The sequence below is a fragment of the Physeter macrocephalus genome, chromosome 15 (genome assembly GCF_002837175.3).
Source record: "Physeter macrocephalus isolate SW-GA chromosome 15, ASM283717v5, whole genome shotgun sequence".
NCBI classification, from domain to species: domain Eukaryota; kingdom Metazoa; phylum Chordata; class Mammalia; order Artiodactyla; family Physeteridae; genus Physeter; species Physeter macrocephalus.
Genome location: NC_041228.1, coordinates 17,969,341 through 17,985,321, shown reverse-complemented (window position 1 = coordinate 17,985,321; position 15,981 = coordinate 17,969,341). Strand labels below are relative to the sequence as shown.

The window sequence follows — 15,981 nt, the reverse complement described above, 5'->3', positions numbered from 1 at the left end:
AGGTCCTGGATCATCTTCACTATCATTATTCTGAATTCTTTTTCTGGAAGATTGCCTATCTCCATTTCATTTAGTTGTTTTTCTGGGATTTTACCTTGTTTCTTCATCTGGTACATAGCCCTCTGCCTTTTCATCTTGTCTATCTTTCTGTGAATGTGGTTTTTGTTCCACAGGCTGCAGGATTGTAGTTCTTCTTGCTTTCGCTGTCTGCCTCTGGTCTAACACCCAATTTCTAAGTTTTATCTGAAACTGCTTGAGAAGCCCAGGGACATGTTTTGTTCCCTGGGTACAAAATTCAGATACACATTTCCATGGTTGGAAGTAAAGCCACAAACTCTAGCAAGATTTTACACTCCCTGTTAGCAAGGAGTGTAGATAATTGAGCAAATGAATAGGACCATACAACATGAGAGAGTGGGGCAAGAGAATAAAGCCATAGGTAGGAGGGGACATAGCAGAGAGGCAGATACCCCAATGGCTCTTTGCCAATGGTATGACCTTGACAAGTTTCTTAAACTCTTCATGCCTTGGGTTCATCAAATGCAAACTGGGGTTAGCAATATGTCAGGATGAAATGAATTACAGGAATACTGTATGGAATAGCACCTGACACAGAATATACAGTAATAGTCATTATTATAATTAATTTGATCTGGGCAGGGCTTTTTATTTGATTATCCCCTGCTGTATGCTTAGCACCTAGAAAAACTCCAAGCACATGGCAGGTGTTCAGTAAATATTTTTTAAATGAATGACTAAATGAACAGCTAGACTACAAAGAGGACTCTTTTCCAAGAAGTTTGTGATTAATTACTGCTATGAGATATTGACTTCTCTCCCACCCTCCATCCCTCAACCACACCAAACAGTAGTTACGGCTAAATCCAAAGAATTTGGTTTGCATCCACGAAATGCTAATTTCCAGATTAATTCAGCCCTAAAAAAAAAAGTGATCTTGAAAGGTATCTGGGATTGGATGTTCTATGAGATTAGTCTAACATCCATTTCCTGTTTCTTCTTTCAAATCCATCTTTAGCAACTGGTGTTTTCAGTAGTAGCTTGGTTGCTTAGGGATTCTGAGTGTTTTGGGTTTTTTTTGGTCTGGGAGTAGAAGGTAATCATCTTATCCAAAAAATGAAAATCATTAAGATTTTACATTCATGGCTAGCATGGATCCAGTTTACATTTAAAGAGTTATATATAATTGGGTCCCTAATCCATTTATCTTCTTATAAGATAAAAAGAAAGGGCGAAACATTTTAAAATTACTTCCAATTCCCAAAGTGGTGGATTCCACGAGGCTCAGAAGGGCTGCGTGATAAGTCCACTTTCAAGTCAAATTCTTTGTCCAAGATTTGGCGGAACAAGGCAGTAGAAATACTCATTCCTGTGGGAGGCCAGGCCACATGTTTCTCTATCAATAACTGAGGTATGACATGAGGCTGCATATTGTTTCTTGATCCTCAGATATGCCCCTTTTGTCTGTCTGGTTTTGAGATAAACAGAAACAAAAAAATCTATCTTACAAGGGATGCTTATGCACTAATTTAATTCTGGATAGGTGTTTGCATAAAATGTTCCATAAAAAAAATTATTATTAATATCCTTAATTAAAACAAAAACAGTTGCAGCACACAGATTCAGCCAAATTAGTACAATTACAGATTAGGTAACTGGGTTGCTAAGCAATATTACATCCTCATTTTACTTAATTGCTGTAATTAGCATCTCGCTGCATACCACAATGCAAGCCACACGAGAATAAGTAAAGAAAAGAAAAGAAAGAAAGGAAGGAAGGAAGCAAGCAAGCAAGCAAGAAAGAAAGAAAAAAAGAAAGAAAGAAAGAAGGAAAGAAAGAAAGAGAGAAAGGGAGGATGGAAGGAAGGAAGGAAGGAAGGAAGGAAGGGAGGGAGGGCGGGAGGGAGGGAGGAAGGAAAAGCAGCTGGTTAGATCCCTTCAGTGGTTCTGGTGCTCCTCTTGAATAGTTTCATCAACTGGTCACCCCTAATGGGGCTCAGCAGTCAACAGACTCTTCAGGAAAGAAGTGAGGGAAATAATCTCTAATAAACCCCAAACTATCAGACAGGAAGGGCTGCCCAAGAACAAGCGTGCTGTCCCTCGGCCAAGAATAGCTGAACACTTGCCTCATGTCTACCTTCTAAACTTCTTTCTTCTGATTATGATGGTAAAAGAGTTAGGCAAGGTCCCATCTCTCAGAAAGTTGATATCACTGAGGGATACTGAGTGCAAGCAAAGACCCATTGAACATAGGAGAATGAGCAGCAAAGCAGATTGGAGCCCAGTTTTGACGAGATAATGGTATTACCCAGGTGCATTTCCAGAGACACGTGATCATCCTCCATACATTCCCCACGGCCTCACAATCATTCATAGCCAGCTTCTAGCAGTTATAAAGAGGGAGGAAAGTAGATGCCTACTATGTGAAAAGTTGCACTGATAAACTATCTCGTCTAGCCTCCACAATGACTCTTGACAGTGTATTATGAGCTCCATTTTCCAAACAAGGAATCCATGGTTCTCTGTGGTAAAGTAGCTGCCCAGGACCACATACTGAGTGTCCAGCATTTGAGCCCAGGTCCACAAGACTCTTTCCATCATACCAGGAAAAGGGGCCAAACTCCAGCTGGTCAACTTTAGGTGGGAAGGAAATTAAAGTGAGAGAGTATAATGAAGACTTCAGGTTATCCGTGGGCTTAACTCATCCATGTACTTTCCTTCTCCAGGGATAAACAAGACTCACAATCTGATGGATACTGTCATATCATGATCATCCAATGTCTTGGTAAGTTTTTCCTTTCAAGTTAATAGCCTTTTAATTATTTAGCAATTTTAGAACTCTAATTTTTAGATATATTCTTTGAATTGTCTGATTATCTTTACATATTCTTCTATCCCATCTATGCTTTAATTACTTCAACATATATCACAATGGGTATAGAATACATATTAGTAAAAGACCTTCAAGAACTTCTCCATGTAAGGTAATGACAATTAAAATCAGCCCTGGTTCACTGAGAAAATAAAGCCACGAGTGCATAAACTGAACAATTAGCTCTTACAACATTTGGCTTTTATCTCTCGCATTTTTTTTTTAATTCCTCTACTATCAGCCTCTAGTACCATGTTGGCTCCTAACAGGAGCCTGTTAAAAGTTTCTTAAATTGAACTGAAATTCCTTCTCCAAGGAGGAAGCCATCAATTAAGCCACCTACCTGCGATGCTGTTACAGGCAGCATTCAGAACTAACTTTGTGATGTGAGGTAAGGGGTTCCAGGCTCCCTATTTCCATCTCATCCTTCCCTCTCCCTATAAACAAACCCACAACTGTTAATTAACCCCATCCTTACATCACAATGACTTCGGTTTAAGACACTACAAGTCCCTGATAAATACAGTATCACAGGTAGGATCAAATAGGTCCAATTACTTCTCGGTCATTCATACATTAATGCCAATTATTAATATTTTCCCCAATAATAACAGTTGCTAGCATTTATCAATCACTTATTATATCTTAGTAATCTGCTAAATGTTTACATACACTGTCTCAATCGGTCCTATTAATAATTATATGAAGCAGAAGATACCATTACCCCCTTCATATAGATGAGGAGACTTGTATTCAGAGAGATTGATATTTTGCCCCAAATCACTTTGCAAGTAGACGTCTCAGAATTTGACTCCTGGTTTGTCTGATTCCAACGTCCATGAATCTCCTCACTCTGCTAATCTCCCACTCACCACCTCTGGAGAACTCCTGGATCGGTAAGAAGGAGGGCAGGAGGCTGACAGTTAATATGTGTACTAGGTATATGGGAACAAATGGAATGGATGGGTGTGTAGGCAAACCCCACACTTTTCAGTTTGGCAGAGTGCAGATTCTTTGGCATGTAGATCCTTTTATGCTACCCTAGGGAATGCCCATGGAATATGCCCACATTCTCTAAGAGTGAGGGCGGCTCCCAGGCTTAGTGTGAAAACCATGGGCTGATTATAATTTAATGTTTGACAAATGCAATTGGCCAGCCTTTCCCAGTGGAAAGCATTCTTAAAATGTCTGAGGCTGGCCTGAGGCAGCAGCTACTTTTAGCACTTAGAAACAGGTTAGTTCCTGAGGCACCAAAGATTCCCCCAAACGTTCCACGTCTCTGGTTCCCAAGTGATATCAAAGGAGAGGAGTGCATATTCGTCTGTTCCTTTTTTTGAGCTACTTCAAACCCACAGGTCAGGGAACTGGGTCTCAGAGCAGCGTCGTTCTTTTTACAAGCTCTGTGCTTCCGAACTTTTCATCAACCACTGGGACTGGGTGGGCAGAATTTCTGGGTTAAACTTCTAGAATTCCAGAAATATTGCAACCTTACTCCTCGCTCTCTGTAGACCTATCTCACTTGCCATTTGTGACGACAGTGACAAAAAACCAACACACTTACTCCTTATGGGCAAGAATACCTTTCTTTTTTCAATGTTCAGCAACATCAAATAAGCTTTAGCTACGCAAAAAATGTTTTCCCAGGGATGCATAAAAAGCTGAAGGATGAGAACAATAAAATTACAACATGTTTGCAAACTTCCTGAGCACACTGCTATGAACTGCGCCATCAATGTACAGAGGCACCATGGAATTTTGTCAGTGGAAAAAGTGACTGCCTGTAAACTTCTCTGCATGGAGGCTGACACCAAGAACATATTGTGAGCATTTCTAGGGCCTCTGCCTTGAAATACAATCAAATTTTCATCTTCCAGAAAAATATAAATTAGATGTGCCTGGGCCCCCCCAAAAAGACTCAAAACAAATCAGCAACTCAACTATGAACTGTCTGAGCTGAGGGATAACATGATTCTAGAAGAAAACTGTTTCCTACTGGCTACAGTCCCAGCCAGTTCTTCCTGTGCAAGAGAAAAGACTATCTCTGACATTCTGAACGATGCTTTCCAGAACTGCTAAGATGAAGGGAAGAGGACTGACAGCTGCCCAGTCCTGCTATGTGCCAGGCATCATGCTAAATAAGGCTGTAGTTAAGTCAGTGCAATGGATTGAATTCTGCTCCACCCCTACCCTATCAATTCATACGATGTAGCCCTAATCTTCAATGTGACTATATTTAGAGATAGAACCAAGGTCATTAAGGTCAAATGAGATCTTAATGATGGGGCCATGCTCTGATGGGATTAGTGTCCTTGTAAGAAGAGACCCTGGAGAGCTCAAGTTTTCTCTCTCCTCATGCATGCAAAGAAGTCATGTGAGCATGTAGCAAGATGGCAGCCATCTACAAAATCAAGAAGAGAGCTCTCACCAGAAACCAACCATGCTTGGACCCTGATCTTAGACTTCCAGCCACCAGAATTGTAAGAAAATAATTATCTGTTGCTTAAGGCACCCAGTCTATGGTATTTTGTTGTGGCAGCACAAGCTAATACAGTCATCATATGTTAACTTTCCTAATCACTCTGCAGTAGACATTTTTCAGACAAGGAAAATGTTTTCAGACAAGGAAACTGAGGGTCAGAGAGGAGAAGTGATTTGCTCAAGGTCATACAGCCTGTAAACTTGGGCTCAACTGGGCAAAACTGGAGTGTGAACCCAAGTCTGTCAAATCCAATACTGTGATCTTTCCTCTCTACCATTAAATAAAGTTTGTTGTTCTTTTATTTTTTAAGGAGATAAGAGTAAAAATAACTAAATTTATTTCGCATTTACCATCATATCATATGCACTTTACACTGTCTAATGTGATCCTCTTTTTAAAAAAATTTATTTTTTTAATTTATTTATTTTTGGCTGCGTTGGGTCTTCGTTGCTGCGCACGGGCTTTCTCTAATTGCAGCAAGTGGGGGCTACTCTTCGTTGCGGTGCGCGGACTTCTCATTGCGGCGGCTCCTCTTGTTGCGGAGCACAGGCTCTAGGCACGTGGGCTTCAGTAGTTGTGGCGCGCGGGCTCATTAGTTGTGGCTTGCAGGCTCTAGAGCGCAGGCTCGGTAGTTGTGGCGCATGGGCTTAGTTCCTCCATGGCATGTGGGCTCTTCCCGGACCAGGGCTCGAACCCGTGTCCCCTGCATTGGCAGGCGGATTCTTAACCACGGCGCCACCAGGGAAGCCCCTAATGTAATCCTTATAACAACCTTGTGAGGCAGGTACAAATATTATCCACATATTACAAATATGGGATATGAGACAAAAAGAGACGGTGTGATTTGCCCAAGGTTCCAAAGCTGGTAAGTAGCTGGGATTTGGAGCCATGTTGTACTGTCTGAGGGATAATTCAATCATAGAAGAAACCTGTTTCCTACTGGTGACACTCCCAGCCAGTTTCTCTTGTGCAAGAGAAAAGACTGTCTCTGACATTCCGAACAATGCTTCCCAGCACCGCTAAGGCAAAGAGAAGAGGACTGACAGCTGCCCAGTCCTGCTGTGTGCCAGGCATTATGCTAAATAAGGCTGTACTTAAGTCATCGCTATGCAGTGACATCCTGTGCCCTGGAGGATCCATGCAGTGGGGCACTGCACAGTCATTCAAAGGAAGCTGAGGTAGAGGGCAAAGGACCCATGGAAAATGCCTATAAGATGAAAAAGTAGGGCAGCCATACTGTACATTCTAGGAGCTGCCGATGACTCTGTGAGTGCCCGGATCCAGGACACCCTTTGAACTACTTCATCATTGGTCACCACAGCTTGAGGCAAAACAGTGCTTCTGAAGAACCACAGAGGAGAAAGAACCCAGTCCTTGCTATGGCATTTCCTTCCCACCAGGAACCCTGGAAGACAGCAGGCCGGAATCTTCTAAACCAGTGGGTTCTTATCAGCCTGCATCAGAAACACCTGGAGGGCTTGTTTACTCACAGATGGGCTGGGCTCCAGTTCCCAAGTTTCTGATTTAATTGGTCTGAAGTGGGATGGAGAATTTGCGGTCTGGGACCCTACCCTGAGAACCCTTGGTCTAAGTCCTGGGTAGAAACTCCAGGTCTCTGAGAGCATCCCCAGCTCCGCCCTCACTCTGTTGGGGGATCTGAGTGGCCACCTATTCATGATTAAGTTGTCAGAAGAGCTAAGGAAAGATTTGCGTGATCCACACAGCAAATTCAAAAGAGCCACCAAAACTTCAGGGAATAAGAAACATGCTCCTGGGACGCTGCAGAGAATGGTGGTAAAGAAGGTGGATTCAGAAGCAGAATCTCAGGTCTATTTCTCACCAGCTGTGTGACTGTGGGTAAGTTACTTAACCTCTTAGTTCCTCTCAGTTTACTTCCTTGTGAAATCGGAATAAAGCTTAAACCTTGTAGGGTTGTGAGGGTTAAATGTGGTATCCCTGAGGACTACATGTGCTTGGTGCCCGTTAAAAACACAGACTCCTGGGCTCCCCTGGTGGCGCAGTGGTTGAGAGTCCGCCTGCCGATGCAGGGGACACGGGTTCGAGCCCCGGTCCGGGAAGATCCCACATGCTGCGGAGCAACTAAACCTGCGCGCCACGACTACTGAGCCTGTGCTCTAGGGCCTGAGGGCCACAACTGCTGAAGCCCGTGCTCCTAGAACCTGTGCTCCACAACAAGAGAAGCCACCGCAATGAGAAGCCCGCGCACTGCAACGAAGAGTAGCCTCTGCTCGCCGCAACTAGAGAAAGCCAGCAAGCAGCAATGAAGACCCAACGCAGCCAAAAATAAAATAAATAAGTTTTTTTAAAAAGGAGCTGCTTTCTTAAAAAACAACAACAACAACAAAACAGACTCCTGACTCCTAACCCTGGCCTGCTGAGCCAGAATCTCCAGGGCAGGCCCTTGGGACCAGAATCCTTAATAAACAGCCAGGTGATTCGTTCTTAAATTGGATAAGTTTTGCAAACTCAGATGGAATCCATGTAAAGCCCTTGGCATTGATCTATGCTCCCTCCACAAAGGTCAGCCACTGGCTTATTACCAGCTGGGTCTAGCTATTTGCAAATGGTACTACCATGGCCTTTGTGATAATGTTACCCAGGATGATTAATTAGTAGACACCCTAACCTATAATAAAATTTTAGAAGATGTGGCTCTGTATCCACAAATAAAAATTAATTGAACCATACATTTAAGATTCATGTACAATACTGTTTATAAATTATACCTCAATAAAAGGTTTTCAAAAGCAATATTAAAAAGACATGACTCCCCTTCCTTACAGAAATGCCCTCCAAGACAAATAATGCTACTAGACAGGCTATGTGCCCAAATGCTCATATATCAAGGGCACAGTGCCACATGTGACCGCCTGGAACACATGGAAAGTAAATGAAAGAGTCACTTGAGGAACTTCAATATGCGGTCGGGGAAGAAGCCAGTGGAAGTACTGGGGTAGCTTCTGTAATGCAACGATCCAGAGTTTCCTTGGACTTCTACCACTTCTAACGGTGGTTCTTCTCAACCATCCTCAGCCCAGCCTCCCACCTCAGAGAACCAGCTTTACCTGCAAGGACACAAGAGTTTCAGTCCTCAGCTGGGTTGAACGCCGCTTCACAGCCTGGAGCTACAAAGGGGCTACATCTCCCCGGCGTGATTACACAGGGGAAGGGAGGGGTCGTTTTCCTCGCTGTTTGTTTGTTTGCCGAAAGTCTTTTTCTAGACACATCCACAGGGTCGAGGAGGGAAGCTGACCATGACCAACGTGTGCAAACCACGGTAGCTGATGAACGAGCCCAAAGGTCAGTGAGAAACCCATTTCCCCAAAGCGCATCTCTCCCTGGGTTTGGCAGAGGGCAGCATTCTGCTTAGCGCGTTAACAGATGAGGACTCAGAAGAGGGAGGTGGAGTGATCAGGCGGGGTAAGACTGTTTTCGCGGGAGCAAAACTAGGATGGGAAGTTCAGCTCCTGCATCTCCAGACTGCTGCTCAAGGACAGACTGCTCCTTACCCACTAGCTCAAGGGGCTGAAGTAAGAATGGACTGCCAGCGCTGCCTTAGCATCTCACCTCTGCCTCACAGGCTTCCAGCATAAGATCAGGGTCATGATTATGGGCCTAATATGATCATTGCTCCTACGGCTAATATACGCACATCATAATGAATGAATTATTTTGCAGTGCAGAGGTCAGTAATTTGGGAGAGGGGTAGCGAGATGAGAACTCAAGTATCCCCGCTACATCTCCTTTATATTTAGGTGGTAGACACTGATTTTTTAAAAATGTTGCATCTTCTGTTGTAAATGAGCAGTTTGCACTGAATGGGGTTTCCATTTTCTATTTCCACACGGGATGCAGGCTTGTGGTTTTAGGCTATTCATGTGTTTTGCTCATAATCCAGACGTGACATCCCTACGGCTCAGGAGCCTATGACAGGCGCCCCACCCAAACCTACTCAGACACCCATCTCTCCTTCTGGGGGCTTTGCTTTTTTATGGGTTCACATCTATGATTTTCTTCAATGAGTGTCCTGAGCCACAGGTGCCCTGCTTGCGCCGACAGCCTGAAAAGCCTGTAGGATGAAATCCCGTCAGGCAGCCTGAGCTTTGGACTGACTGCTGAGGGAGTGGGCAAGTCCAGTCACTTGCCCGAATTGGGACAAATTCTGAGGAAGTCATGTATGCTCTAGGGCAGTGCTGTGCCACAGAACTTCCTGTGGTGATGGAAATGTTGTACATCTGTGCTGTCCAAAATGGTAGCCGTGAGCCCCAACTACTGAGTCCCAGAAATGTGGCCAGTGTCACTGAGGAACTAAATATTTAAAATCCTGAATGAATAAGTCCATGCATGCAGGAATGAAACAGCAGCCTCCACTAGGTCAGAATGCTGAGGAACTGTGAGGCAAAAGCTACATGTTAGGGTAAGTTTTATTTTCAAGTTGCCTGAGAATTACCCAGAAACATTACCTTCTTTAAACGTTTTTTCCCTGAAAACCGTTCCAAGAGGTATGCGTCCAGTTTATCTTCTCAGTAACTGGAAGGCCACGATTGTGGTCTAATCTTTCTTTGGTTTCAATTACGGGAATGTCTCAGAATCGGAACATCAGTGCCCATGGATGAGGCGAATGGATATTAACTGCAGAAAGTGATGGGGATTGGGCTGAATTTGAATGAATCCCAAGACGTAGCCTGAACCTTCGCAGGAACATTTTAGGATGCTTGGATTCTGATCACTGAGGTTTTATTGTAAACATCAGTAGTACTTGAATAGCTAGCCGAAATTTTTGAGGCTTAGGAGACTCAAATTAAATTCCTGTTTTATTTCATTTTATTTATTTGATGAATATCTAAGTGATCTAGGCCTGGTTCCTAGCCCCGGAAGGCTTCCTCTATTCACCTACAGAAAGAGCTCGCAACAGAAGCCAGGTCTGAAGGCAAGACTCTGGTTTGATGTGCTTTCATGCTCAGGATATACGGCTTTAAAGAAGGGGGGTAAGCATATGATGTATCAGGATAATGTCACATGAACAATAAATGTGCATTGAAGGTGCTAAGAAACAGACGGACCCTGGCAGCCCCACTTCCACGGGAAGCATCACACAACTGCAGAAGAACTTGTTATGGGGTCTCCCGCTGAGTGAGCTTTAAAGAGCACAATGGGACATTCCCACATGACATTTTTTGTGCCAGCAAGTGAAGTCCCTTTCTTAATTCTACCTGAAGATCAAGACTGTAAACACACTGGTATAGTTCATTTCAGAGGGAATGGGATGGAGACCCAGGAAGGTGACTAGGCTGGGACCGTATCACAGATGGCACTGTTCCTTCCTGATGGAGAAGCAGTTTGTTCTCTGGCTTTGTGTTGCCCCGTGTTTGGTCATAAATAATGATCTATCAATAAACGGCTAAAAACGTGTGGCTACTTTCTGGAGGAACTCTCAGCTCTTGTTGCAAGAGGAAGCAGTAATATCATAATATGTTGCAATAATTGTAATTGATTAAACTAGTTTCAAACAGACCACACATCATACCCAGACACAAAACCATGGCTACCTGGTGGCAAGAAGAGGGTACGTGTGAACTGGGCTGAACCAGGCTTCCTTCCTCCGTGGCATGTTGTCATAAATTAGAAGGTCCTTCTCAGTCAGCACAACCAGGGCTGGCTTCCACTGTTTCTCGCTGTCCCCGGGCACCTGAAACAGAAAGCAGAGACCCATCAAGCAACAGCCTGAGAAAAGAGTAACTGAAAAGAAGTTGGCATCCCCCGCCCCGTCAGAAGACCCCACAATACAAGTGCCTTTCGGTTCAGGATGTAAAACTCAAAATGAGAAGAAACTATTCATGGTTGCATGATTCTTGATCCTTGAAAATATGTTTTCTCAAGGGCCCTGGTATTTACAGTCAGTGCAGCCAAGAAGTAGCCCAGCAGCCAAACGTCTGTCACTGTTTCTCACCTTTGAGTCAGCACCGAAATCTCTATTTCATAGTGAGACGCAGATGCATGGGGGAATAAGCACTCCCAGCTGGTTCTCTGGTAGAGTGCATTGTTTTTATTATGAAACGGTAAGGTCTTGAAAGCTTTTGAATAAATATCCAAAGGCTCCAAAAATATACCATGGAGGCAAATGTCTGTCTGCACAGGCATAAGACGTCACAGCTCTTCCCCCAGTCTTTCACTCTTAGATTGTTTCTGTGATTCAGGCACCATCTTAAAATTCTTTTGTTCAATTGAATGTTTATTTCCTTTCATGGAGAATACTTCTTGAACTCAAGGGCTGAGATGACCTGGCAGGGATACAAGAGGATTCAAACATCAGCTGGATGTTTGGACCAGATGACCTTTAAAATTCCTTTCAATCCTGAGAGTCTGTATAGCTCAGATCTTATCTCATGAGCCATCCGTCCTCTGCCCAGTGTTGATTTGACCAGACTCCCTAAGTGTTCTTCCGTCTATGAAAATGCCCTCCTTCCCACTTGAACTCTGGGCCCTGGGATAAATCTTTCTGATCAGTTTGGAAAAGCTCAGTGCTCTAGCCTTGGTACTCCAAGCACAGATCATGTTCCAGTAGCATGGAAGCTACTGGAAGCTTGCTAGAAATGCAGAATCTCAGGTCCATCCTAGACCTATTGAATCAGAATCTGCATTTTACCAGATCTTCAGGTGATTCTTATTGTCATTAAAGATAACAAACACTGCTCTAGACGAGGTTAAGATTGTCTTTGACACTGGCAATTAATCCAGTGATGATTCAGCTCTCTCATAATGAACCACCATCTCCAATTTATTCAGAAATAAAAGAAACAGTAAACTAAATAAATAAACAGTAAGCTCAATAAATGATAAAGCTAATTTCTTCCCTTTCTATGCTTATCATTATCTTTTCTAAGCACCACAGTGAGATCTGTATTGAGGTGGAAGCAAGTGTGTGTGGCTTTACAAATGACTGATCAAAGAGAAGGTGTGCAGGATGATATGAGGGTTGAGCTTTTGTAGGTTTATGTAGCTTATAGGCTGCCTGACCTGTATAACTTGGAGCAAGTTGTTATTCTGTCCTTCTGTTTCCTCACTGATAATGATAACATCATATACAACAGTATATTCTGGAGCTAGAATGCCTGAACATAAATCATAGCTCCACAATTTGCTACAATATCCCCACAAGACCATGGGATCTTGGGCAAGTCAACTACTCTCTTTGTATCTCAGTTTTTATATCTGTAAAATGGGGAAATAATAGTACCTATTTTTATCTCAGTTTTTATATCTGTAAAATGGGGAAATAATAGTACCTATATCAGAGGGTTGTTGTGAAGATTGAGTTAAAATGTGTAAAATGCAGATTAAACATCATTTAGAGCCTGTTTAGTAGCATGGACCTCATAATGCTGGAGAGGAGATTAAATGAGACAGTGCATGTTATGTGCTGAGCCTAGTACCTGGCAGATGGTGAAACTCAGGGTGGGAAAATTGTGGCAGGCTCACCAATTTTTAAACTTATCAAAAAAAGGTATTCTTTGGAAACGGCAACAATATGACTACCTACTTTCCCTGGGAAAAACTATAAGGCAAGACAAGATTATCTTTGGTGCTGACAATTTCAACTCATTCTCCTCCCAGGAAGAATTCAATACACAATGATCACCTTTACTTTTTAATGCCCACCTTCCAACAATTCCAAATAAACATTTACTTTTTAGAATGAAGAAATCCTCTGTAAAGCTATTTATACTAGAATGTGAATGACTGCCTGGCTTATTTCCCCCTTTATGCATACAAAAAAATGGAGCTTTAGCTTATTGCTTTTTCCAACAGAACAACAGTATCTTCAAGAGATCAAAATGAATTGTTCGAGAAGGCAATGTACCAGACCCTACAAGGTGAATGAGCTATGGTCTCAAGGCATAAAGTGTTTGGGGGGTTTAGAATAAATTTTTTCCAGCCTCTACATTAAACCTAGTAAATTACTTTTCCAGCTCATTAAATAGGACTGGAGAAGCTACAAACGATCCTCCCAAAGCGCCTGTCTTACTTACCTAGTCAGATCTGATCCATTAACTTTGACTGGAACCAGTCATTTAAATGTGAACACAACTAAGCATCATTCTTCAAAAACAATATTAAGTTTGTAAAATAAATGTCAACAGTAAATACCATCAGTAAAGTGCAGACCTTTCTAATGGTGGAATCATAAACTCACCCACATGTTAAGTGGCATATATAGGTATGAATAATCCCAAAGCCCTAAAACATTTTGTGGCTTATTAAAGACTTCTGTGTTGATAAGTTAATTCTGCTGCAAGAAGACTCAGAGTGGGTAATCCCCACCATCCCTGTGTGCAGAATATTCGTTTTGATACTATGTGGATGCTCAAAGGTAGAAGTCTGCTCATGAGGACCACTGACTTTCCAAGGAGAAAAAAATTCACGTTGAAGAACAGGTTTTTAAAACTATACTTTGGGCCACGTGAGCTTCACATTGTAAAGCCTTTCAAGGACACTTTTCTTCAGGCTTGAATATTTAGGTTGTTGTTTGGTGACAACTTCTGTTACAAGTCCAAATTTCCTGGCACCCAAAGATTCTGCAGTGTCTATGCAACAGTTCTGGGGATGTGTCTGCATTTTATTGAAACGTGACTCCTGAAACGGATGTGACAACTTTCATCTCCATTCCAGCTTCCTGCCATTAGATGCTGCGTGGGTCAGAGACTCAGGAACTGATCATGTTTCTAATGAAGAAGGTGAAGGGAAAAAGCAGGGAAACAGACATTCAATTTTGAAATTATTCTGATGTGCAACTGAAGTGAGCTAAATCCCATAGGGGGATATCGCACAGTCACCTCTGCAGAGCATGAGAGAAAAGGTTTACGAAAAGGCAAGCAGAATCTAAGAGAGTGGTAAGAAGTCAGGGTTGAAAACTGAGGGAAGTAGATATAAATGTATGAAATCAACACGCTGTATACCTTAAACTTACACAATGTTCTATGTCAATTTTATCTCAGTTTTAAAAAGAATTGAGGGAAGTAATCATTGACTCCTCAATTTGAGGCAGGTCTCAACAGTCATCTAGTCATAAAACAAAATGTGAAACAACTGAAAGAGAGTTTGTATAGGGTTGCAACCGGGTTGGGGTTCCAGACTTTATGGCTTTATCCTCCAACAACTCACACCTCTGAGCGGAGTTCCTAACGAACATTGAAATACAGTTTGAAAGCTGCTGAACTCATTTCCTCTAAAATACCTGGAATCTGCAGATTACTTTCAAAGAGATGGTTTTACCAAAGCAGAAACTAACACACCATTGTAAAGCAATTATACGCCAATAGAGATGTTAAAAAAAAAATTAAAGTTATAAGATAATGAAAAATACAAAAACACCCACACAAAACCTTTTCCGTGCCCTTTCTGTAGGTACTTGCAAAGAAAAGAATGATGCTGTTGCCTCTTAGAGCTGTAAAGGTTAAATGAATAAATACACATAAAGAACTTAGAAAAGTGTCTTGTGTACAGTAAACAGGCAAGTCTTAAACATATTAGCTTTTCTCATGGTGATCATTTTGCAGTGTGTAGATATATCGAATCACTATGTTGTGCATCTGGAACTAATATAGTGTTGTAGGTCAATTCTACTTCAAACAAACAAACTCATAGAAAAAGAGATCAGATTTTCGGTTCAGAGGCGGGGATGGGGAAGGGGGAATTGGAGGAAGATGGTCAAAAGGTACAAACTTGCAGTTATAAAATAAATAAGTACTAATGATGTACAATATGATTAATATAATTAACACTGCTGTGTGCTATATATGAAAGCTGTTAGGGGAGCAAATCTTGAGTTCTCATCACAAGGAAAATATATATATTTTTTCTTTTTCTTTTATTTTGTATCTTTATGAGATGGTGGATGTTCACTAAACTTATTGTGGTAATCAGTCCATGATGTGTGGTAAGTCAAATTATTATGCTGCACACCTATGCTGTGTGTCAGTTATAGCTCAATAAATAAATAAATAAAATTTAAAATAGATAAAAATTAACAAACAATAAGTAAAGAGGTCTATGGAATTAAAAAAATATTAGCCCTTTCTACTAAGAATATCAAATTAAAGATCTGAGTGACCTTGGGCAAGAATTATTTGCCTTTGGAGCTCTAATGTCCTCATCTGCCAAAGGATAGGGTAAGACTAAATTATTGCTAACAGCATCTCCAAATTCAAAATCAGATCTTTTTTTTTTTTTTTTTTTTTTAGTTTAAAATTCCCTGCTCTATAGGCTGGGACTGCTTTAGTTTCTAGACTCTTGCTTTATACCTCTTCTGTGTTCTGTGGACTTTGCTCACAGGGCAAAAAACAATGTGTGGGTCTCTTTTTCTCTCCTCATACCAACCCACTCTCCCTTTTTTTTAACATCTTTATTGGAGTATAATTGCTTTACAATGGTGTGTTAGTTTCTGCTGTATAACAAAGTGAATCCGCTATACATATACATATATCCCCATATCACCCCCCCTCTAGCGTCTCCCTCCCACCCTCCCTATCCCACCCCTCTAGGTGGTCACAAAGCACCGAGCTGATCTCCCTGTGCTATGCAGCTGCTTCCC

At 42.0% G+C, this 15,981-nt stretch overlaps 1 protein-coding gene across 1 annotated transcript in view; it reads right to left on the bottom strand.

Annotated features, from left to right (window-relative positions):
* The window catches only part of SNTB1 (syntrophin beta 1), a 246,707-nt gene that overhangs the window by 20,757 nt on the left and 209,969 nt on the right, over window positions 1–15,981 (bottom strand). The window contains exon 5 of the mRNA XM_024129385.3: window positions 10,940–11,079. Coding sequence (XP_023985153.1) covers window positions 10,940–11,079 — 140 coding nt within the window. The remainder of the gene's footprint in view (window positions 1–10,939; window positions 11,080–15,981) is intronic.